This window comes from Martes martes, assembly GCF_963455335.1.
Source record: "Martes martes genome assembly, chromosome: 6".
Lineage (NCBI taxonomy): Eukaryota > Metazoa > Chordata > Mammalia > Carnivora > Mustelidae > Martes > Martes martes.
Window position 1 is genome coordinate 48,454,045 of NC_137893.1, and position 25,129 is coordinate 48,479,173.

A 25,129-nucleotide genomic window follows, 5' to 3' on the forward strand; every position below is an offset into this window, starting at 1 on the left:
AGGAGAGGGAGAAAGAATACCACATAGGCTCCACACTTAGCATGGAGCCCCATGCAAGGCTTGATCCCATGATCCTGAGATCATGACCCGAGCCAAAACCAAGAATCAGAAGTTAAACCAACTCAGCCACCCAGGTGCCCCATCACTTCTTTTATATTTAATGCTGATTTTTAAACTACTAGGGTCATCATTCTTCTAGAGCCCAGTAAGAGAAAAGGTGGGTTTTTTTTTAATGATTTTGTTTATTTATTTGACAGAGAGAGAGAGAGAGAGAGATCACAAGTAGACAGAGAGGCAGGCAGAGAGAGAGGGGGAAGCAGGCTCCCCGCCGAGCAGAGAGCCCAATGAGGGGCTCGATCCCAGGACCCTGAGATCATGACCCAAGCTGAAGGCAGAGGCTTAACCCATTGAGCCACCCAGGTGCCCCACATTTCTATTTCTTAGGCAAGGACTCGGCTGTCTTACAAAATACACTTACCAACCAATGCTGGGAAACATTACAAGACGAACATCAAATTAAAGATCAAGCCCTTCACACTTAGAAGGCACAGCATACAGATATACCATCTAACAATTAGCTATCTGATTGTCTCTGAAGAATTGTAAGGTTAGTCAGAAAGTTTGCTTGCCAGATTTTTCACATCATTAATGTGGAAGTTTATTTGTATTTGAAAACTTAGATTATCTACAACCTTTTAAAATCATATAGAATGGAATCTTACAGTTACTGAAAAAAAATACCATCACAAACATGATGTTCCAAATAATGACTACTTGTATTAAAAAAAAAAAAAAACCGGCCAAATTTTATGATAGTATCAACTGTTGCACAATTTCACCATTTTATAATGTTTACAAAGTTATCTTGCTGTTTAAAATACAAAGGATTATTCAACTAGGGGATTATATGTAGCATTTGTTTTTATATCAGTAAAAGTATATTACAACAGACTGAAAAGTCATCCTAAAACTAATTCCAGTGGTCCAAATTCTTCAAAAGCATGCTTACAAATATTTAACAGAAGTATTTTTTGGCTTTTCCCAGAGATACGGTATTTGCTTTTCTGTCACACAGAATTTAGGGAAATTCAGCAGTCTAGAATCAGAGGACCAAGGTTTAAATGTGCTACCTACTAGCTGTGTGATCTTGATCAAGTTGCTAACTTTCTCTGTATCTCAGTTTTTCCATCTGTAAAATGAAAGTGGGCCGACAATGGGTCCTATTTGATAGGATCGGTTTTTCTGGTTACAGCTTTGTATTAACAATATTATAAATGAAATAATCCACGTTAAAAGCTTAGAATGGTATCTAGCATAATAAATCCTGGCTGCATATCCTTTATTTTCACTTTTCTTTAATAACATAGCTCCAACATTTTTATTTTTTAATTTTTTTTAGCTCCAACATTTTTAAAACCCTGAAATTTTTTAAGAAGATATAAAAAAAAATTACTAAAAGACTGGAACAGTTTTGGAACACTCCCTTTAGGGCAGGCTGTTCCTACTCATATTTTCTTGGAGAGCCACCTAAGTGGAACGAGTAATATAGGCGAGTAATATAAAGCAAAGACAAAATAGAGACACAGCTCTAAGGAGCTAAAATGTCTGCACAATAATGAGGGGGAAAAAAAATGGTCCCTAGCACCGGCCTTAGGAACTGGTACAATTTCCTAAAACCAAGAAAAGAATGAAAGAGGTGATGAACACCAGGCTGTCTTGTTGACAAAGACAGTAACACAAAAGCCAATTACCATAATCAAATGCTAAGAGAAAAATGTACGCAACGAACAAAATCACAGAAGAGACTGTCCTTCCCAAGGAGGGATGTGGAAGTTCCAAGAGTTTCTATTTCCATTAAACATGGGAGGAGAGGGGGGAGGGGAAACAGCGCTCTCATTGTTCTCATTTTATTGTCGACTTGCTTTCTGAAAAAGAGATCTTGGCAGGGGGAAAGTAGACTTGGTAGTCTTTTCTTAACTTGCTTTAGGCCTACAAACCCTTGCTGGTTCTCACTCGATGCCCATGTCCATCCCATGGGTAGGTTTGTATAGGCACACTCACAAGCAAGTGAACAAGTTCTCAGGGGATCGAGAGAAATCAGAGCAGAAGTGGGAAGTTGGGTTGGACATTCTCTAAGATTCTCTTTTCTTTATGATTTCACGGGTTGTGCCTTGATTTTTAGTTTTCTTGGTCTATCCTCTATTTTTGCCAGATTATTTATTCAGTTACAACTCTGGGTCGGATGCAGCTAGTTTTGAAGTCACCTTCTATGCCCCCTCTAGTCGGCTATATTTACGACCCTACACAATGTCAACAATACAGAATCTTGGCACCAGATTATGTAAATCTCACTCACTGAAGCCAGAAAGTACAACAGACTTACTCTTTGAGTTCAGGTAATATCATGGGAAGACTTTTCCCTAATTTTTTTTTAATTTCCTAGTTTTAATAAAATAAGGTCCTACCTACATTTCTTACTGTGCACACTGGAAATTGTAATTTTTTTTTTTTTAGAGCATCATTATCCCATTTAAGCTAGCACTGATATTTGTGAATCTCAAACCTAAGTAGAGCTGGCATGCCACAGATCTGTTTTGTAATCAATGCTGCTTTGTGCCGTCTGTTAGCATTGCAATGTTTCACAGCATAGCTCATATTTCATTTTTCCCCCCAGAGTTTTGTTTCAGCACAACTTCATATAGCATTTTCCCTTTAACAATGTCACTGAAGAAAATAACAAATCCAAAATAGAGTTTACAGCTAGACAAAAATAAAAGCTCAATTAATGATAGAACTGGTTGTTTGCAAGGTCTGACTAGTCAGAAGATTCAAATTCCCTTGGTATACAATGACTGATAACAAACATTGTGCTGGCTGTGTTAGAAAATGCTTCTATCACCTACTTGATAATACATGGCTTTGCCAGAAAAGTCAGCATTTCAAGCAACCAGTCCTCCAACATGGCTCACACTGATTATAACACGATTATAGACCTCAACATTTTGCAATATAAAAAGGTATATTTAAGTTTTTGGCATTCACAAGAGATCATTCACAAAACTCATAGGAAAAATCTAGGATCAAAAAAAAAATCTAAGATCTGTTCTCAAAAATACTTTAGTATAACAGTTTTAATTATATATTTAATATGAAATATATTAGAGTACATACAAAGATACTCTTGTCCTAGAGTTTTTTATTTTTTTTTAAAGATTTTATGTATTTATTTGAGAGAGAGAGAACATGAAAGGAGGGAGGGTCAGAGGGAGAAGCAGACTCCCTGTTGAGCAGGGAGCCTAACGTGGGACTCGATCCCAGGACTCCAGAATCATGACCTGAGCGGAAGGCACTCGCTTAACAAACTGAGCCACCCAGGCACCCTCTCCTAGAGTTTTAACATGAGCTTCATATATATATATTTTTTGAGATGAATCACTGATCCACTATTAGCTCATCTCCTAATGTAAATATTTAAGTATTATAAGCTGAATCGGACTATAAAGGAATACCTATAAAAATGTATTCTATTTTATCTTTCATTATTTGTAAATATGCTTGAAAATATTTTGCATTCTATAAACAGAAACAATCTTTTCTTGATACATTCTAGTTGCCAGATACAATAGGGAAATAGCCATTAAATTAAGAAGCCTCCTTTTCATATATATATGTGTATATACATATATTTGTGTGTGTGTATGTATATACATATATAAAGGGAGAGAGAGAAAGGGAGAGAGGAAGGGACTCCTGGGTGGCTCAGTGGGTTAAAGCCTCTGCCTTTGGCTCAGGTCATGATCCCAGGGTTCTGGGATCGAGTCCTGCCTTGGGCTCTCTGTTCTGTGGGGAGCCTGCTTCCTCCTCTCTCTCTCTCTCTGCCTGCCTCTCTGCATACTTGTGATCTCTGTCTGTCAAATAAATAAATAAAATCTTAAAAAAAAAAAAAAAAGGGAGAGAGGAAGAGAGGGATACAAAAGCTTAACTGCCATTTTTTAGGATGGTTCCTAGAAGAAAACAAAATCTATTTTTCCAAGTGTTATTACTCCTCCTTTATAAGAATTAATATTAAATTACTAAAATATTGTTCATGACCATGTAGGCGAGGCGGGTGGGGTGTGGCACTTTCATCTTCATGGCAAAACAAAAGTTTTCTTAATATTCAACTTCTTTTGTAACAACCTTCTACTTAATTTAAATGGATTTCATTTACATATAGAAAAAAATGGGTTTTGAGAATACAAAACAAAAACATAATTACAGTTTGGATCAAATAAGAGGAAACAACACAGTCATCCTACACCTCCGAGTGAGACCCCACACAGGGGACGACGTTCCACAGGCTCTTAGTTTTCACTTGGGTTGCTAGGATTAACTACTTCCACTTTCACAATACATAAAGAGTGAAGGGAGGAGATGGAACCTAGAGACAGATGTGGTACAGTTTCTAGTTCCTTTACTTGCCTGCTACCCAGCCACAGACAAATTAATTACCCTCCCTGAGCTTCAGTTTCCTAATCTGTAAAAATAAGGGTAACAGACACTTCATTAAGATAGTGGGGGAGGAGATAACGGGTGCATCCAGTTGCCTGCGGAGCACTCAGCACAGGTAGGGGCTTGAGAGCTACCATGCCTTCCCACCCCTCCCCCAAGCCCTGTCCTTGCCTTCAACCATTGTTAGAGAATTTGTACCAAGGAGTGTTCCACACATACAGTTATTCCTTGTATACCCTTCTATCATTTTGATGTGTGTTGGGTCTGTAATGATATTCCCACTTCCATTCCTCTTATTGGTCATGTACATTTTCTCTCTCATTGATCAGTCTTGCTGGTGGGTTATCAATTCATTTTTCCTAAGAACTAATGTTCTCAGTTTTGTCAAGTTCTCTATAGTCTATTTTCTTTTTTATTGTTTCTGTTATTATCTTTAGGGATATTTTGCTTTTCTTTCCCTATCATAAGGTAGAAGCTTTAAATCTTGCTTTGTTTTTTTTTTTTCCTTTCAAAGAGGAGAATTTATAGTTTGCTTATTCCTCTAAGTATTGTTTTAGCTTCTCTACACATATTTTATTTTGCATGGTCATTATTATTCTTCAGATTTTAAAATTCCTTTGTTATTTCCTCTCTGACCTACTATTATTAGAATTTAACTTTCAATTTCCAAACATTTGAGTATTTTCTAGGTATCTTATTAATATCTCATTTAATTCCATTGTGGTTAGATAACACACTATGGAAGATTTCAAATGTTTGAATCTTATTAAAACTTGTTTATGGTATAATAACATATGGTCTATTTTGGCCCACATTCTCTGAGCACTTGAAAAGAATGCACGTTCTGCAGTTTTTAGTTATAGATCTGAGTTACCATCTGGTGTTGTTTCCTCTCAGCATGAAGAATGTCCTTTAGTATTTCCTGTAGCACAGGTCTAATGGCAGTGAATTGTCTCATTTTTGCTCATCTGAAAAATTATTTATTTTTCCCTCCATTTTTGATAGCTAGTCTGCCTGAATGTAGATTTCTGGGTTTTGTTTTTTTTTTTTAACTTCCATAAAGATGTCACTCCATTTGCTTCTGACTTCTGTTGTTCCTAATGAGAAGTAAGACGACTTTGGAGTGCTGTTCCCTATATGAAATGTTTTATCCCCTTCCATCCCCCCGTACCCCTGCAAAGACCTTTGTCTATAGATTCTATGTCTTTGAATTTCCTGTTTTTCCTCCCCTTCTGAGACTTTGATTATAACATTACCTTTGCAACAATATTAAGAGTGCAACTGAGAACCATTCTCATCATTATTTACTTAAATTAGAAAGAGATAAATAAAAGCCAATGTGGATCAATTTTTTTAAAAAGTTTAAACTGAATTTTTGTTAAATAAATATTGAGTTAGTGATTAAAATTACAGGAAAATTTGAAACCCATGCTACCAAATGTAACATTTATCTATGAAACTAAAAGAATTTTTCAGTTACTTTCATAGTTACTTAAATTGGCATTAACTATATAAGTTGTCTTATTCAAATTATGGCATTATGAAAATGATGAAAAATAAGACCACACCCTAAGAAACTTTAAGTTACTTGTCCAGGGCATTTTGCACTATCTGGATCAAATTTTCTATTTTTATCTGATCTGTAAGATATTCTGAAGCTATCAGCAGAAATATGTGTTTCCAGCCTTATGTTTAATTTTTTTTTTAACCACAATTGTATTCATTCATGGAGCAAGATGATCCCTGAGGCTACACAAAAGTGAAGAGAGCAGAAAGAATTAGAAAATAAAACTAAGCAGTAGAGCTGCTCAGGGTATAGTAAGGAGTCAGGATTTCATGGTGAGGAGGGGGGAGTGGAGGGAACTCTACAGGGACAAGGAAATCCAGGATCAAATTTGCACTTTCAAAAGTCTATTCCAGCTACTCTGAAGGAAAAACTTACGAGAAACTGATAGTTCAGGGAAGAAAGATGCTGGCTTTGATTTAGGTAGTAGAGGTGCTAAGTGGTCAGATTAGAGATGTATTTCTAGACCAGTGCACCTCCTGGTGGACTGAACACAGGGTGTAGGGAAAACAGGCATTCATGAGGCACCCCAGACTTTTGGCCTGAGGTAGGGAACAAAGAAATTAACAGTGGGTTCGGACATTTTTTTTTTAAAAGATCTTTCAGACATCCAAATGGAGACATGAAACAAGCACTGGAAATTTTGGGATAAATAATGCCTTCGATAAAGAAGAGAGTTAAAAATCACTCATACATGCAATTCCTCTATGTAGAAATAACAAATATCTACTAATATTTTAGAATAATTCTCTTGAATCTAACTAAATGCACTTGAAAAATAACCTTCTCTAAATGCTTTAACCCAAGAGCGACTATATATAAATGTCTCAAAAAGGAAATATAACTATAATTTAAAGCAGAAGTCCCCTTTGATCATACTTTTTTTAGCATCCTAAGATTTTCTCTGAAAAATCTGAAAAGAACTATTCATAAAATAAAAGCGCTATCGTGGGGAATAGTATCTGTCATACTATGACTAAATATATTTAAGTCAATTTTCTACTATAGCAAACCAAGATACTATGTGAACCAACCAACTATACTAAGTGAGAAATGATTTGTTAGCTCTTTACCACCTGAGATTACAAATGATCACTATTTTATAACATTAACTATTAACACTGCATTTGGTCCATTCCTTGATCCTTTTACGGTTAACCAGTGCAATCTGATAATTATTTCACTGTCTGATACAACTGACAGTCCTACCTTTTCAAAGAAGGGAGACATTGAACTTTGTACTGTGAATACCCTTACAGGGCTATGGAATCAATGAAAAGGTGGCTATTTTTAGCTTAAATTTTGGACTATGCAGTAAAATTTTAAATGCAACCATACTATCTAAAATGCTTTACTAGAATCATAAAAAAAAAAAAGAAGAAGAATCAAGCTCCTCCCCCACCCCCCCAAAAAAGATTTAGAAGTTCTATAAATATACAGATTGGCCATTCAGTAATCCCTCAGCAATGAGTGTTTTACAAATCTCTGTTTGCTGGAATCAGTTTCATATTTGTTCCCCAGAGTTTTAAAATGTGAGAGCTATTTATGTATGTGCAGTTACATTCTGTCTCCTTAAACAAAAGGACGCTTAGCCCGCTCCTGCTTTCTAAATTTCTAGGCTACTCAACACTGGGTGTTACTCTAGCCACTGCGTACAGGAACAAAGGCCAGGCAATGAAATCCACAGCCATAAGCCCACGGACAATTTGTGTGTACACACACACACACACATACACACATACATCGAAACATAACTGGTCATGCAAAAAAGGTCTTAAAATCTTAAAAAAATAGATGAGGTTTAAAAGTTTAAAACCTTTTTTAAAAGAGGAAGTATAGCCTGTGTAACATGAAACTTTGGGAGGATATATTTGACGGTGCCCGCAGTTCTACACCACTATATGAAATGAAGATCACTCGGGAGAAGGGGTGCCTCGGCAGGGGGCAAACAGCCACCATTCCACTTTCTTTTGGAAGTAGTGTCCTTGTTTACCTTTTATTTATTTATGATTTTTTAAAGATTTTATTTATTTATTTGACAGAGCGAGTGCATACAAGCCGGAGGAGTGGCTGGCAGAGGGAGACAGAGAAGCAGGGAGCCCGATGCGAGGTTCAACCCTGGACCCTGGGATCACGACCTAAGCCGAAGGCAGATGCTTAGCCGACTGAGGCACCCAGGTGCCCCAATTTACCTTATTTAAAATGCATATTTAAAGCATTTTGCGGGGCACCTGGCTCAGGTCATGATCCCAGGGTCCTGGGATTGAACCCCGCATCGGGCTCTCTGCTTGGTGGAGAGTCTGCTTCTCCCTCTGTTCTCTCTCTCTCTCTCAAATAAATAAATCAAATATCTTTAAAGCATTTTTAATGTCATATTTGCTCCTAAATCCCTATTATCTGTGAGATCTTGATCTTGCCAAGTGGGTCTTTCTCATCAAGGAATTTTTTCAAAAACATATACCCCAAAGTCAGCATGTAATTAAATCAATTTTTATAGAATCATTTCAGGCCTTTAATAATTTAATTGAATGTAATGAAAATAAAGTTTACTGAAAGACTAAAGTCACTGAAATGGTTAATGAATCTCTCCAGATTCTTAATTTACGATTTGGGGAACAGTAAGATTTCCCCCTTCAGCAGTTATTTCAAAAAGTCAAACTTATAAAAATTAAAAGCTGTCATTAATAGACCCTGATTGGTAAAAAGAGCGCAAGAGTAAAAGACATAGTAAGTCCCATAATTATATTTTCATCTTCATTTTGTACACAATACAAACAACTAAAAATTCACTTTAAGGAAAATTTTAAAGTTATTTTAAATACATTTGGAACTTGTTGACATTTTTAAACTATTAAGGATTAATGTCCAAACAACAAATAAGTCATTGAATGATTCCCAGTTGGTTTGCCAATAACTAAAAATAAATTACACATGAGAACAAGCAGTGGTAGCCACTAGCAAAAACAACCCATCGTAAATTCTTCTTTTACATTAAGAAGATATAATGACTGAACAAAGAGATGATACTTGTGTTCTTGAGTTTTTTCTTCTTTTTCTTTTCTTTTCTTTTCTTTTTTTTTAGTTCTTGGACATTTAAGAACTCTAAATTTGATTTACCAAGAATCCTTCATACCTAGGGCACTGTTACCTATCCTTAAGATTTAATTGCATAACATGGTAGTTGACATATTCCCATAAAGTAGCCTAAGTCAGTAATTATACATCCCAGTTTTCATGGAATGACCCCAATTTATGCCCACTGTCCAAATTTGGAAGATAAATTATATGATCACCTTTAGTCCACTACGAGCACCAAGTCCTCACTATCCCTAGGAAAGGTTTCCTATTCAGGCAACAGGACATGAGAATTGGTGGAAATGGGAATAACTTTTTAAACTGCTAGACCAAGAAAAGTGGGTCTGATTTCTCTACTTTCTACCAGTTCATCTCTCTTTAGCCTGACACGGAAGCTGAAACATTTGTGACCATTTCTTCTTTAGATAAATGTTTCCTAATGAAGATGTCAGCTCTATTTGACAGATGACCAAAGTCTTCATGAAAACCAATGCAAAGATGAAATTATGTTTAAAATGCTTGACTTGCAGAGACCATGACAAGAGAAATATTACAGGTGATCATACTCTACGACACTAAAAAATAAAATAAACTTCACTAATAAAAACCTTCACCACAGGGGCGCCTGGGTGGCTCAGTTGGTTAAGCCTTTGCCTTCAGCTCAGGTCATGACCCCAAGGTCCTGGAATCCAGCCCAGGTCAGGCTCCCTGTTCAGCAGGCAGTCTGCTTGTCCCTCTCCCTCTGCCCCTTCCCTCCGCTCGTGCTCTCTCTCTCTCTCTCAAATAAATACCCCCCACCCAAAAAAACAAAAAAATAAAACAAAACAAAACAAAACAAAAACACGTCACTAAAAATAAAGGACTTATCTATGTAATAGCTATCATTTTTTTAAATGTTCTAGACAGTAGAGAGACTGCTGGTCTCACAGTTGTAAGGCAGAAGACTTTCAACAGACAAACTAGTATCCACCTGATAAGCCCGGCTATCCTTCCCCGTAACTTGGGGGAAGCATCTCTATTTGTATAACATAGAATTCTATCCTCTCCTAAAACATTATTTTAAGGCTATTTGTCCGCGAAACAAATTCATTGGCTGGAAGCAAGTGTACTAAGCCTTTGTTCTAAAGGAATCACTTTAATAGAGGTAACCCATAAATGATGTTAGCAAGAACTCTGCTTCAGATTATTAACTAAATGCTTCTTCATGAATGAAAAAATAATAGTCTGTCCCAATTATGAGTAACAAGGCAAGTAGTAAGAAAGGTCATTCAAAGTGAAATTCGCTTGGCAAATTTCTTCAAATAGGATAACCACCATTTCAAGATGGGATTTTTTTTTTTTTTTGAAGATGTTGGTTGTGAAGGTAAAATGAAAATTGGCCTATTCTTTGGGGAAATAAAAAATGTTTTAATGGACTTCTGCTTGTTCTATAATTCATTTCAGGTTTGGAAAAGAATGTCTTTCTTAATTATGTGTCCGAGTAAGCCCCCTAGTTTCAATTTTAGCAAATTATCCTTAACAGCATCATTGAAACTACTGATAGCTGTGATATTCCTGGAGGAAATTACAACATAAGTAGAAATCTCATTTATAACACCCCATTCTATTACACCATTTAAAAAAAAAAAACAGGAAAAAATATACACTCACAGACTTCATACTGATAGGTAATTCCCTTTAAAAATGTGTCACAGATGGTATTAACTCCATAAGTTTTTAAATATCATCTTTGATCAACCCTGTGAAAAAGAAAATATCTGCCTCCATCTAACCTCATTCCCCTACCTTCATCCAATATTACAGGGCATTTCTACTTTTTGCCTACTAGGATGGAGAAGGCTTTCAGAGGCACAAACCACCCCGAATAATGCTAGCATGTTCATGATGAGAGAAGAATTATAGTTTTGCCGCAAAGATCCATATGTTTGCTGAGGCTAGCAGGAAAGGCAAAGAGAAAAGAAAGGGAGCGAGGCGAGATGGCAAAAGAGGAAGAAGGAAAAAAAGATCTCTGGCGGGCTAACAAAAGGAATCCCAGTGGCATGCTCTCTAATAAGAACATTTCGCTTCACCTACGCCACTGCGGCTCCCTAATTCTAAATATAGGTTAGGCAAGGTCCTAGTTTTATAAAATACATGGGTTTTATTAAAATGGATACTGTATTCATTAGGTAAAGTGATAGCTGCATACATAATAAAACATTCCATCAAATGAAAAGGGTATTTTATCAATATTTGTATAATACTTCATTATTTTAATGTACCTGAACTATGTTTTTGGAACTGCCACAGAAAAGCTGGTTTTAATAAAATATAGGATTGTGTGATGTTGGAATATTATTCACAAAATACATTCAATGTGGTCTGCTATGCACTCTTAGGTAGAAACTGATGCCCAGAAAAGTCCATGGTTAGGAAAATAGGGGCATAACTTTATTTTGGGATGCAGGGGCCCAGGATTCTTTAGTAATGAGTGGAAAAGATTAAGATTAAGTTTCATTTCTTTAACTGCACATATAGAGTTAACTATTGGTATTTTAAAAGGAATAGATTAAAGAAGAAAAATGGTGACAGAAAATTTGAAAATGCAAGCCATCTCAGGGAAAACCAAGAGTCTGACTGGTGCAGAAAGCACTCAAAATATAGGCATGGTGGGGGAGGGGCACCTGGCTGGCTAAGTCAGTAGAGCGTGTGACTGTTAACCTGAGGGTCATGAGTTTGAGTCTCATGTTGGGTATAAATATTACTTAAAAATAAAGTCTTAAAAAAATACACACATGGGGAATATATTATACCCTCTTTATAGTCTAAGTTGGGAACATAAAATTCATGCAGGAAAAAAAATGCAGAAATGTACTTATTAAGCGGATAAACAAATCCTACCAAAAGGAAGGAAATAATCAGTACTTGTTGTATACAATTATATAACTATAATCGTAGATGATATAAATAATGGATTTTGAAATACTAGTCATCTCAAGGCACTTCTTAAAGCATAACTATTTAGACCCTCTTAAGAGAATAGCCATGAATTATATTTCTCCCCTAATAATATTGATAAAGACAAATTCTTGGCACCATCTACAATATAAAACTACCCTAAATAGCAAATATCACTATATGGTCCTTGAAAGGATTAAAACATAAAAATATGTTTCTTCAAGTGGATCGAGAAATAAAGTACCTTCTTTGACAGAACTTGAAAGAAAATAATCCAACATTTAGCATTTTTCCCAATCAAATGCAAATTTTCAGACCTGCAAATTAAAATATCTTTAACACTATTATTAATATTGATAGATTTAAAAAATCAGAACAGTTATAAACTAGATGATTTATCACTTTCATTTTCAACTGTTTTTGGGTAAGTGCTGATTTTAACTTGTCTTAATTTTCACAAGTGTTTGGATTCAAACTGAGCAGAAAATTCATTAGCAGTAGTTCATCTCTATTTTAACATCTATTTTAAACACAAGCATGTTTTGGTGAGCTGTGAACTCATTCATGAAAAGAGGTGATGGCCCTTGTAACAAGGCATAAACTAATTTGAGCTGTAAATTTAATTACATTAAATTACCAAAATAAAATGAGCTTTCAACAACCGCAACTTGACTGCCATCCAACAGCGTGACAAACTTGCAGAGAATTTCAGCCCTGTCTCCTGGAGGCCAACTCATCCCCTTACTGATGGTGAATACAATGCTGACAAAATACACCTAAAATTTCTTGACAAATTATACACGCTTCATCGTATTTGCCTATGAAGTTACTAGGGAGCCAAAAGGGTCAGCCAGGTCATGGATAGATATTCTCTCACTAAGAAAAGTTTAAGTAATTTTATTGTAGTTTGAAAAATCTTAAGATTTTACATTAAAAATATACATATTTTAAAAGAAGTGAAACTATTTCATGCCAAATAAGGAAATGAAATATTTTCAATTATAATTTGGAGGCTACAACCAGACCTTCAAAAATCACTCTGAAAGTAAACTACAATTCATTAGGCGCTAAAGTATAAAGGTACCAAGTCATAGAAATCACTGTCATTTTTAAAAGAAAATAATGGTTTTCTTTAGAGAATCTATTTTACTCATTAAATAGTCTACTCATTTGTGGAAACTTCACTGGTAACTATGCAAAAGTAAGTATCTGGGTGATGCAGTTGCTTAAGTGTCCGACTCTTGGTTCCGTCTCAGGGTCCTGGGATCGAGTCCCACATCAGAGTCCCCTTAGACCCTCTTCCTCTCCTTCTGCCCCCTTTCCCCATCTTGCTCTCTCTCGCTCTCACTTAAATAAATAAACCTTTAGAAAAAAAAATAAATGTTTTATTTAGCCTCACTAGAGAATTAAGAGGAGAAAAAAAAAAGCATCACCAGGTTAGTCACAAGAAGTAACTTTGTCAAAACGACACAAAGTAGCAATGTGAAGGACAACAGCACAGGATATCAGTACTCATTTTGGAAGTTAACTCATAACACAAAACAAAACTTTTGAGTGTGGGGGGGCAGTCAACAAATTGGGGTGGTGTATACAAAGGGCCATAGTCCAATCCAGCAGTTTTTGTGACTAGCAGTTTGTGTATACAACATAAACCAGCAAGATACCTTTCTTCTTCAAAGAAATTACTAACAGCAGTGATGCTTAGGGGCAAACAATTCATTTCATTATTTGAGTGCCTGCTTAGTGGCCAGCCAGGGTTCTAGTCACCCGGCTTACAGACATGAACAAGCCATACATGGTCCTTAAGCTCACGAAGCTTGTCTTTTACTAGGGCAAGAAGGACATAGAACAAATAAACAAGACACCTACAGACAGTTCAGAGGCTATGAGGACAGTAGGATGGAGTATTGTAATGGGGGAAAACTCGGGGTGGACAGCTACTGTAGATGGGACATCTGGGAGAGCCTTTCTGAGGAGATGCTAGTTCAAAACTGAGATTATTGGGGAATTCACATACTCCTTAGTTAACAACTAATGACTAAAGACTACATGTTTATAATATAACCTTTCACTTGAGTACACATCCTTTCAAACATTCCAGCAGTGAATTTTTCCCATCCAACTGGCAGATCAGTCCATCTTAAGTGGGATAGACAGGAGTGGTTTTGGGACATCACCAAAAAGGACACAACAAAATGCTGACCAGAGGTTACAAAGAAAGGGAGAGAGGAGCGAGGTTCATAATGAATGTGCCTTTGAATTCAAAGGGGACCACTTCTGACAAGGAAAATATTAATAATTGTGTGAGAGAAACTGGAGCACTTTATCATTACCCAGAAAGATGGAATGTGGATGATCTTTCTTCTGACTGGCTTACATCCAAAAGGATTTCAAAGAGAATGACAGCAATCTTTCGAAAAGCCAATACCAAAAGGAGGGAGAGAAAGCAAGCAGGGGATTCAATGTGAATCTCAGTATCACTGACCAATTAACATGGGAAGACTAAATAATCTGAGTAACCCAATATAATGCTGCTTTCACTTTTATAATGAGAGCAACAAGTCAAAGACCATGCACGCAAGGGACCGAACGAATCCACAGCATAATGGAATCTGTGTAGTAGGGTTTACTGGTTTTAAAGCCATCTCATATCATAAAACTGAGTAGGTAGCCACTACCACTAAGAACAGCAATTCTCCAAACTTAAATGTTCTTGATTAAAGAACCCTGTCAAAGTAAAGTACTATGATATTTTAAAAATCCAATTTATGAGCAAAATGGGTTTTCTTATTTAAAACATTTTAGCCACAACTGGAAGACTTACCAAGACATGTATGAGACACAAACTACAAAAAAGGTTTAATTATTATAAATGCTTCTGTATATAAAAAAATGAAGAAATTATTAGGAGGAAAATATAGATCCAAAAAAGTCATATCTTGTAAGGTTTTTCCTCTATATCTAGATAAACATATGTGTCTTTTTTTTTTTCCTTCCACAAAATTGGGCAAGTAAAACACCCGTGGGCTTGCATTGTGAGTGTTTCATATAATATTATATCTGTACAAATATTGCCATGCTGTCAACTATTCTTTTAATGATTTTCATAAATCTGTAACAGTCATCATATGGATAAACTATAACTTATTCAACTATATTCCTGTTGTAATTAATGGTATTCCAATATTTTCCTAGGAAATGACTGGCACTGAGAAAAATGACCTTTCATATTTTTGTGTGGAACTCCAAAGTGAAGGTTTCTAGAATTTCTGAGTCAGAGGAAATGCACATTTTGATGAGTCTCAATCGTCCCCAAACTGATTTCCTAGAAAGATTGATCACCCTGCACCATTTCAACACTAAATATGATTTATTTTTAAGCACTACCACTCCTATGAGTAACAAATGATAGGTATCTCATTTTTGAAATTCACATTTTTAGCCATAAGTATCATATTATTTTCATGTTTACTGGCCACTAATAGTTCTGAAAAAATAATCTGTCTCTGACCTCTTAAACAAAGGTACTATTAGTTTCTTTATTAATATTTGAGAATGTTTAATACAATATTATCTTTTGTCATGTGCCTCAACACTGACCGAGTTGTCACTCTTTTTAATTGTGCTTGTTTTTGTCACACAAGTTATTTTTCACTTTATGCAAATATATTAATCTATGACAAAAGGCTCCTATTGCTTTTTACATTTCTGCTCAAAAATTTCTTACCCTTCTTGGGGCGCCTGGATAGCTCAGAAGGTGAAGCAACCAACTCATGATTTTGGGTCAGGTCATGATCCCAGGGTCGTGAGATCAAGCCCCCACTCAGGCTCCACACTCAGTGCAGCGTCTGCTTGAGATTCCTCCCTCTCTCTCTGCCCCTCACCCCCTCAAATAAATAAATCTTTCAAAAAAATTTCTTACCTATCTTAGTATCAGTTATTTTCTACATTTTTCTTTTAGATTGTGTGGTTTTCTTTCTTGTAAAGTCCATTTGAGTTTATTTGAAAAATGGAAACCGAAGGGCACGTTTGAGAGATTTTTAAACCTCAACACTAGGTGGGTTGGAGGGGTAAGTGAAAGGACAAGGATGAAGAGGCAGTGAGGGAAAGAGATTCGAAAGGAGAAAATGGCGTTCCATGTTGAGTGAACAGCATTTAGAGACTGATTTCTACTTTACGCTTCTCCCTTTCTTAAAACCTATGTTTCTTGAAGTCATGTTTTCTTGTTTTAAATCTTCACACATTCACTCACCACCCCAAATATAATCTGGCCTCCATCCTGGGTATAATCATACATTCATCGAAGTTACCAATGTCTTCCAGTTAAAACCATCAGTCTCTAGCTGACTTAAACTCTGTAAGCCTTTAATCTTCGGTAATCATCCTTCAGCCATAAGATGATGAATCCTTAACCTTTTCCTAGACCTTAGGTTCTCTTCTGAGCTGCAGACACACATTTTCATCTTCATCTCAAATTCTACAAGCCCAAAATGAATTCATTATCTTCCACAAAAGATGTTATTGTTTTCCAATAACATTCCCCAGCACCTCCATTCTAAAATCACCCAACCCAGAAATGAAGCTAAGCCTTATTCTGAACTCCAGCCTGCCTCTCTGTCATCCACCCCAGTTCCTGCACAACTCCTGTCTCATCAGTCAGCAAGCCCGTCTTTCAAAATTTCCCTCCTTTAAAATTCACTTTTCTCTGCACCACCATTCTCACGCCCTTGACTTAGAAGACCCCCAAATCTCTCATTTAAATTACTCATAGTTTCTTTGTTAATTTCTATAACTTCCTGCCTCACCCCTCATGGTGCATCCTCAACACAAGTGCCAAAGAGTTTTTTCCTAAACTGCAAATATTCTAAGTTAATTTCCTGTTAAAATCCTTTTAATTATACCCTTTTGCTTTAAATAATGAAAATAATTGTGACTATTGTATTCCTACTACAGATGGTCCCTGATTTACTAAGGTTCAATTTGAAATTTTTTGACTTTATCATGGTGTGAAAGCGATATGTATTCAATGGAAACTTAACTTTGAATTCTGAATTAGGATATTTTTCAGGCTAGAGGTACAATATTCTCTCTCAAGATGCTGGGCAGGTCTGCGAGCCACAGCTCACAGTCAGCCAGGGATCACGAGGATAAAGTCAGACTTTATCATGGTGTGAAAGCGATATGTATTCAATGGAAACTTAACTTTGAATTCTGAATTACGATATTTTTCAGGCTAGAGGTACAATATTCTCTTTCAAGATGCTGGGCAGGTCTGCGAGCCACAGCTCACAGTCAGCCAGGAACAACCCTTACACGTACGACCATCCTGTTCTGCGCTTTCAGCCCAGTATTCAATAAATTACATGAGATATTCAGCACCTTATTACAAAATAGACTTCGTGTTAGATGATTTTGCCCAACTGCAGGCTAATGGAAGTGTTCTGAGCACTGTTAAGGTAGCTGAGGCTATGCTATGATGTTTGCTAGGTTAGGTGTATTAAATGCATTTTGAGTTACAATATTTTTACCTTATGATGGATTTATTGGGACCAAACAACAACAGTTGAGGAAGAGCTATACTTCTGATTTGCTGGGAAATTTATGAGAGGTATTTTAAATATATTATATGGGAGAACTGAAGTTTATTATCCAAGTGAGATGGCTCTGCTCTGTCATAGCTTCTTCCTCACACAAAACAAATTCCTTAGTATTATATAGAAGATTCTTTATGGTCTAAACCTTACCAGCTTGTTGATCTTTACCTGGTGCTACAGTCTCACCTACTACTCTTCAACCATAACCAAACCCCTGAAACCACTAGAAAATCAATTCTTTTTCCTGCCTCCTTATTCCTTCTGCCTAGAATCACAACCCCCCTTCACCTCAAGGTCATACACATCCTCCAAGAGTTAACTCAGCTAACCCATGGGTTAGGTGATCAAGTTGTTTTTATAATCCCACAGTCCTCAGATTATTTCCTATCCAAGCATGTACCATTGTATAACTATTGTTTAGCATCTATTTTTGCTACTAAACTTGTGTCACCAAAATAAGAGCTCTATTTAGCGAATGAAATGCCAAAACTGATGTTGTGCCCAGAGTACCCAGCAAAGTTTTATTACAGGAATTAATTATCATTCAAGAAATGGCCAGTAGGACAGCACAATGGATTTATAAAAAGATGTGAGAAATAATACTGGAAACACCAGTTTACTATCAACATAAATATCTTATTTCTATTGCCCAAGGCCTATTGGGTGTATTCAAACAGAGACTGGGCAAAATCTGATGTGTTTTAAGGAAACAGTGAATAGTAATTTGATAAGATGTGACAGGCTGAGGGGCAGAGATAAGCAAGGAGACAATTTAAAAGGTCCAGAAAGGGATGCCTGGGTGGTTCAGTGGGTTAAGCATCTGCCTCTGGCTCAAGTCATGATCCTGACATCCTGGAATCGAGCCCTGCATAAGGCTCCCTGCTCAGTGGGGAGTCTGCTTCTCCTCTGCCTGCCTCTCCCCGTCCTCTCTCTTTCCGACAAATAAAGTCTTGAAAAAAAATTTTTAAATTAAAAAAAAAAGAAAAGGTCAGAAAGAGTTGAGGGAAAATAGAGTTCATTTTGAGACAAGCTAATTTCCAGAAGCTGGTGAATATCCATGTTCTGATGTCCACCTTTTCTCAGTCTCATGTGAAAAATCCTTTCATATTAACCATTTTCTCATACAAATTTCTTATCACTACCAAAACTAGCAGGAAGTTGAAATTTTTAGTCTAATGCTCCATAGGTAGAGTAAGTCCTGAAGGTTTTTTGTTTTTTTTTAAAGATTTTATTTATTTATTTGACAGACAGGGATCACAAGTAGGCAGACAGGCAGGCAGAGAGAGAGGAGGAAGCAGGCTCCCGGCTGAGCAGAGAGCCCGATGTGGGGCTCGATCCCAGGACCCTGAGATCATGACCTGAGCCGAAGGCAGAGGCTTAACCCACTGAGCCACCCAGGCGCCCCCCCCCTTTTTTTAAAGATTTTATTTATTTGACAGACAGAGGTCACAAGTAGAGTCCTGAAGGTTTTGAATTTGAAAGTTGTAAGACCAGCCATTGGTCTCAGGTTGGGCCCACCTGAAGAAGAATAGGGGAGACAAGGGCTGAAGGGGGCTCCTTGGATCCATTTACACGACTGAGCAAAGAAGGAAGAGCCACTGGCATGATCAGGGCAAAGGAAAGGACCACCAGAGTGTAACCTGGATGTAAGTACAAATTGCGAACAGTGGCATAACCACCCCAGCCTTGACACATCCCTAGAAGGACCCAGTCTTTGTTTCCTATCTATGGCCATAGAAACCGCTGGATGAACACTAAACAGGCTTCCAGGCAAAATTCCACTTTAAAAAGAGTCCATCTTCTATTTGATCACTCTGTGTTAAACTGTTTTTTAAAGTTCTGGCTCCATTTTTTTTTTTTAAAGATTTTATTTATTTATTTGACAGACAGAGATCACAAGTAGGCAGAAAGTAAGAGAGGACGAAGCAGGCTCCCCGCTGAGCAGAGAGCCCGATGCGGGGCTCGATCCCAGGACCCTGAGATCATGACCTGAGCCGAAGGCAGAGGCTTTAACCCACTGAGCCACCCAGGCGCCCCAAGTTCTGGCTCCATTTAAATAGATTTTGGTATAGAAGTACACTTCCCTGCTTGTTACATTTGTTGTTGTTGGCAAATGCCTTGCATTGTTGGTTAAAAAAAAAAAAAAAAAAAAAATTAAACAAAAAGACTCTAAAATTGCAGTAAACTATTCATTAAATTATTACTCTGATAGCTTTCTCTGATGATTCTTACTTTACAACATCATAATTTTAATTAAACATTTTCCACAATGATAAAAACTCAAGACATGTAGGAGTTCTCCCTCTCCTTCAGATTGATGTTTTTAAGCGGAGTGTTGGTTAATTTGGTAGGAATAAGAAGTTTATTTTTTTAAAAATCCTCCCGTAGAATCCTTTCTAAATGAAATGGTAAGAAAAGCAAAATTCCTTTACTTGAAAATTATGAAAGTTTCCGTTTACACAATGATTTGTGTAAACCCTATAAAAATCCTCTCAAAGTATTAGAATATGATTACCTTAAAAATATATGTCAGTACACACAATTTCTGAGTTCTTTTTCTAGGAAAAGAGACCGCACAGAAAGGATGGAACAATGGTATGGAAACTTACCATCCTCTCCAATTGGACTCTTTATTGCAGACTTATTGCTTCCATGTGTTAAAAAAATAAATAAATAAAACCTTTAAGCCAACCCCAATCCCTAAAATTTTTGGCATTCTTATTAAGCATTGAATCCAGAAGAAAAAAAAAAAAAAACTCAAAACTTTTTTTTATCACAAGCCTATCAGAGTCAAGATTTATTTCATCATTATGGGAATGTGTTCGAAATTAATAATAAAGGTTGGTTTCTCCAAGGCTTAAAGAAATTTTACTATTTAAAGCTGCTAAATACCATACATTATTTGGCCTTAATATTCAAATAAATAATGCCTATTTTGAACATTGCATTCTAGCGCATATAATAGAAATTAATGAGAGGACTATTAAAATGGATGAGGTTCACACATTTCTTTTTGCACAGTAATGATTGTTTTTAACCTGTGTTACATAAAGCTGAGGAATATAAACATCATCTATAAGTAAATTATAAAATTTTCTTAAGCAATGAAATCTTTGCTCAAACTACACAATGAGGTCAATGAATTACCCAAGCTCTGCGTCTTTGCACTTTTCTACAAATCAGGGTGCACGATGGAATGCACAACTCCCTAAAAGCAACATATCTCCAACTTTCAGTGTGTGTCAAATGAAAGAAGGAAAAAGTTCCCTCACCCCCAAAGTGAGAACAGATGGGAATGTAAAATTAGATGAGAAGAGACAGTGAAGCTTTGGATGACCGACCAAGAAATCTTCCCCAGGGGTGGGGGGCCAAATATACTAGACCTCGGTTTGTTCTGCCTCTCAGTTAACTTCCAAATTCAGTACAATAGGAATGTAAAGCAGTTCTTAGATTCAATGCATTGGTTTTGGTTTCTGTAAGCATTCATATAAATTTCATGAAGAAGTTATTGACAATCCATTTTTAAAACTGTTACGTTTAATCATTCCTGTGAGTTTAACATGACTTTAAACTAAAACTGTTAATCGTGAGTATTTTTTTAATAAAATAAATGGTTTTAGGAAAAGAGACAATGGACATGAACAAACAAGATGTGGACAATAAATTCCCTGTATGATGGAAGAGCCATCTGACATAAATTGAGAAGTTATGTAAATAAAGTATGAATACATTTCATATTCATTCTTTTCATATTTTATCTGTACAACTAAAAAAAAAAAACAACTTAATAGTAATGCCAGCAATACTTCCTACACCTAGGAGAAAAATGTTTTGCTGATATTCAATCTTTTTTAGCATGATATCACTTTTCTATCTAAAAATACTAACTATAAACTTAAAAGAATACTCTGTATAGTGCTTTATTATCTTCAATATTTTTTATGTTTAATATGGATAATAATTTAAAATTTCAGGGATAATGAAAATGGTGCTCTCAGATTCTAATGTATTTAAAAACAGTTTTATTGTGAATCACCATTCTCTTAAAATACTGTGATATTAAGAGCTATTTTTTGTAAGATTAAACATGATCCCCTGAAGAACTACAGAGATCTTCCACATAGTAGTGCTTCTGGAGCAGATTTCTGGGTATGTGTTGATTTTTACATAAAATTTACATTCACTGATACAACAGTGAGAATAATTCAGTATTTTAATCAATTTATAGACCATTCTCATCCATAATTTCAAACTTGTTTTCCAAACAATGGTAAGTTCTCTGTGTACCTTTTCCCTGGTGTCCCAGAAAACTGGCTTTCAATATCTTAATCCCATTTTATCTTGTTTTTTTAGACCTTACACCATAGTTTATACAACAAGAAGAAATATAGGAATATGAATCATTCCAAGTGGTGAAAGCAACTGCACCTCACACTTAAGTAATTTCAGTTTAAACAATCCAAGGTGCTGGTAATGCAACAGAAGTTTCACCAACAACAGGGAATGAGGCCTTCCATAAAAAAGATGCTCAATATAGGACACTGCATTTAGTTGAACATGTGCATGAAATAATTAATGAAAGGCAGAATTTATTCTTCAGATTACTCTGAGTATGTGCAAATGTTATTACTGAAAAAGGAAAAAAAAAAAGTCTCTCAAGGTATCTCCCCCCACCCCTTATCAATACATAAAAGCCACAAGTGTCAAACATCTGGGGATACTGTGTTGATTTTATTAAAATCCATTTTCTCTACTCTACTTAAGCAGAAACACCTGTGAGTATTTTCAAATTCATCCTCATACTAATAAATCCAAATACTAATCCCCCAAAACATCAAATGCAGATCCCTCTACATTATTGCCTTAATTCATTTTATAGTTAGCTGGTTAAATGATTTTTAACGTGGAACACAGAACATTTTATAATAAATTTAAAACTTCTATCTCCCTTTTGGGGCTCAGGGGAACTTTGAATAAAGAATGCATATGCACAAACTCAACATTTCCTCAAGACTTCCTGTTCTAGTTCCAGATCTTCCACTGTCCTCTTAAACTAGATGAGTCAAAAACACACCCTGGACAACCACCACTAATGTGTCAAAGGAATCGGGTCAGATTAGGTCACGATTTCCCAGGCTGATGTCTGCAGACACCTATGGGCAGATTCTTGGGAGTCAGAGAGGGTTACAAGGTGTCTTCATGTTATGCTATAAATATAATTATATTTCGGATAATCTCGTTCACAACTTTTACCCCCAATCATTATCACATAATTTCAAGATCTGATTTTAACACAGTGGTTATGATCTTGTTCGTGTGAGTCTTTTGTAACGACTGTGTTTAACTCTAATAGGCGGTTCCTCAAACTGAAATTTACAAATGTATTCTTGAAGCCTGATATTTTTCTGTTAACCCAAGTCCAAGTACTATTCAAAACCAACAGACACTAAATTAGATGATCTTTCTAATTCTTTTCCAGTCTGAAAAATACGTTACACTCTACCGCAGCTTACTAATAATTTATGGAGATCCAGCATAAGCACACTTAGAGAAAGAGTACTTCACAAGAGGAGTTATTTCTAATGCTGTGTTTACTTCTTTTCTTTTTTACATTTAAATGCAAATGAAATTTTTGAGATAACAAAACAGCATTCAGTGAGCAGAATGAATAAGGGCATCAGATCAAAGTTCTCTTACCAAGTCACTATCATTTCAAATGATTTAGTGCATTATATACTAACTAGGAGTCAGACAATTCCAGTTTCTTTTTCCAGTTTTGCCTCTGACTTGAAATAGCATCTTGGTATTAGAGTGATTTGTTTGTGATGCTCCCCCTTTTTTTTTAACAAAGTTAATCCATTATGCTACTCGATGAATAAAATGCACAATAAATACCAGACACTTATATTACATAATAAGTAGTATGCTCCAGAATTTAATTTATATAATAAATTTTTTTAAAATCTGTAAAATTCAAATATTTGCTTTTCTTAATTTTGTTAGTGATAATATAAATAATGTATAAAATAACTATAATTTTTGGATTATATCGATCTAGTTTTATGTTTAAATCTGCTTCATCTAATTTAAAAATATTTACAATGTTGTCAATCTGCACTTAAAGAGATAATTTATTGGTAGAAATCATTGTTTAATGGTTAAAAGTTTAACTTATAAAAACATCATTGTTCATATATCACAATCTTATAACAAATTTTTAAACTATTCACTCCTGAAGGAGTTCTCAACTTAACATGTTTCTTAACAAAAGAATGATCTTAACACCAGTAAAGAGAAGTAAAATGTTTGCAAACTGCAAAGATATTCTGAATTTAAAATGTACATACTTTACATTTAAAATAGTTATTGAATTTTTAATTTAAAAAATTAGGAAAATGAAACTCATTTAAATCATCTTGTTCCTATCTGTCATATAAATGCAAACAAAAGTTTAAAAAAAATTCTTCATAAAGCATTATGTGGGATTTTTTTTTCCCTAACTTGCAGCAGTTTCTAAATACTTTTTAAAAGAAAGTTGTGAACCATTTCTAAAGCATAACATAATTTGATTATTAATTAAACTAACAAAATCACTTACTGATTTTGGTATTATTTATTGAATTTATATTGTTAACTTTTGATAGATGCATTTCTTTTTTAAGGGGAAGTCTGTGAAAATCTAAGATCAACATATTGCATAATAAGTTTAACTTTTATCAAAAGAGAAATAGCACATTCAGATTTAAAAGTTTTCATTTCCTGTTCTTCTAGCAAATATAACTAACATTAGTTTTGTGAACTCATTTCAAACTTTCTTCTTCCTATAAAGGAATTTTCAGCTTTTATTACTTCAAGATTTCTTTTCTAGAAGATGTAATTAGACCATTAACCGAAGGACAGTGGAGTCGAATGGAAAACGTGCATTTCCAGAAAGTGCACACTTTTATATATTGTGATAAGTAACCTTTTTCCTTGGAATAGACAAGTGCAACTGCACAAATGTTAAAACCAGTGCCAAAAAGTTACGCTACCTGAACCGTAGAGCTGATCTCTGATGCAAAGCCGCCTGTCAAGGGAGCCTCGTGACTGATTAGCAGTCGCCCTGTTTTGATCACAGACTGAAAGAGAAAAGGAAAATCTGATGTTGAAGAGAATACATATTTTCAAGTATATGATGGCAGTTTTGATTAAGGAATAAAAACAAAGTATTTCAATCTAATAAATAATTAAAAGTTAGTAATACAGTTTTATGTCAAATAAGTTGTAACTCTCACTGCATAGTTATTTGATATTTGCACTGTTACGAAATTTTTCAATATAGTTTATAACCCTACTACAAAAGAAAAATGGGATTTGTCATTCTGTCATTAAAAGGCATTCCATTATAAAATACTTCATTATAAAATACTTCTGTGTTACAAACTAAATTACTGTATTTCACATTTTTAATCTCAAAATCATTTTTTCT

General features: G+C 35.5%; 1 protein-coding gene across 1 annotated transcript in view; it reads right to left on the reverse strand.

The window, feature by feature from the left end:
- The window catches only part of BCKDHB (branched chain keto acid dehydrogenase E1 subunit beta), a 216,580-nt gene that overhangs the window by 38,302 nt on the left and 153,149 nt on the right, over positions 1–25,129 (reverse strand). Inside the window, exon 9 of the mRNA XM_080806044.1 lies at positions 24,693–24,779. Within this exon, the coding sequence (XP_080662170.1) occupies positions 24,693–24,779 (87 nt within the window). The remainder of the gene's footprint in view (positions 1–24,692; positions 24,780–25,129) is intronic.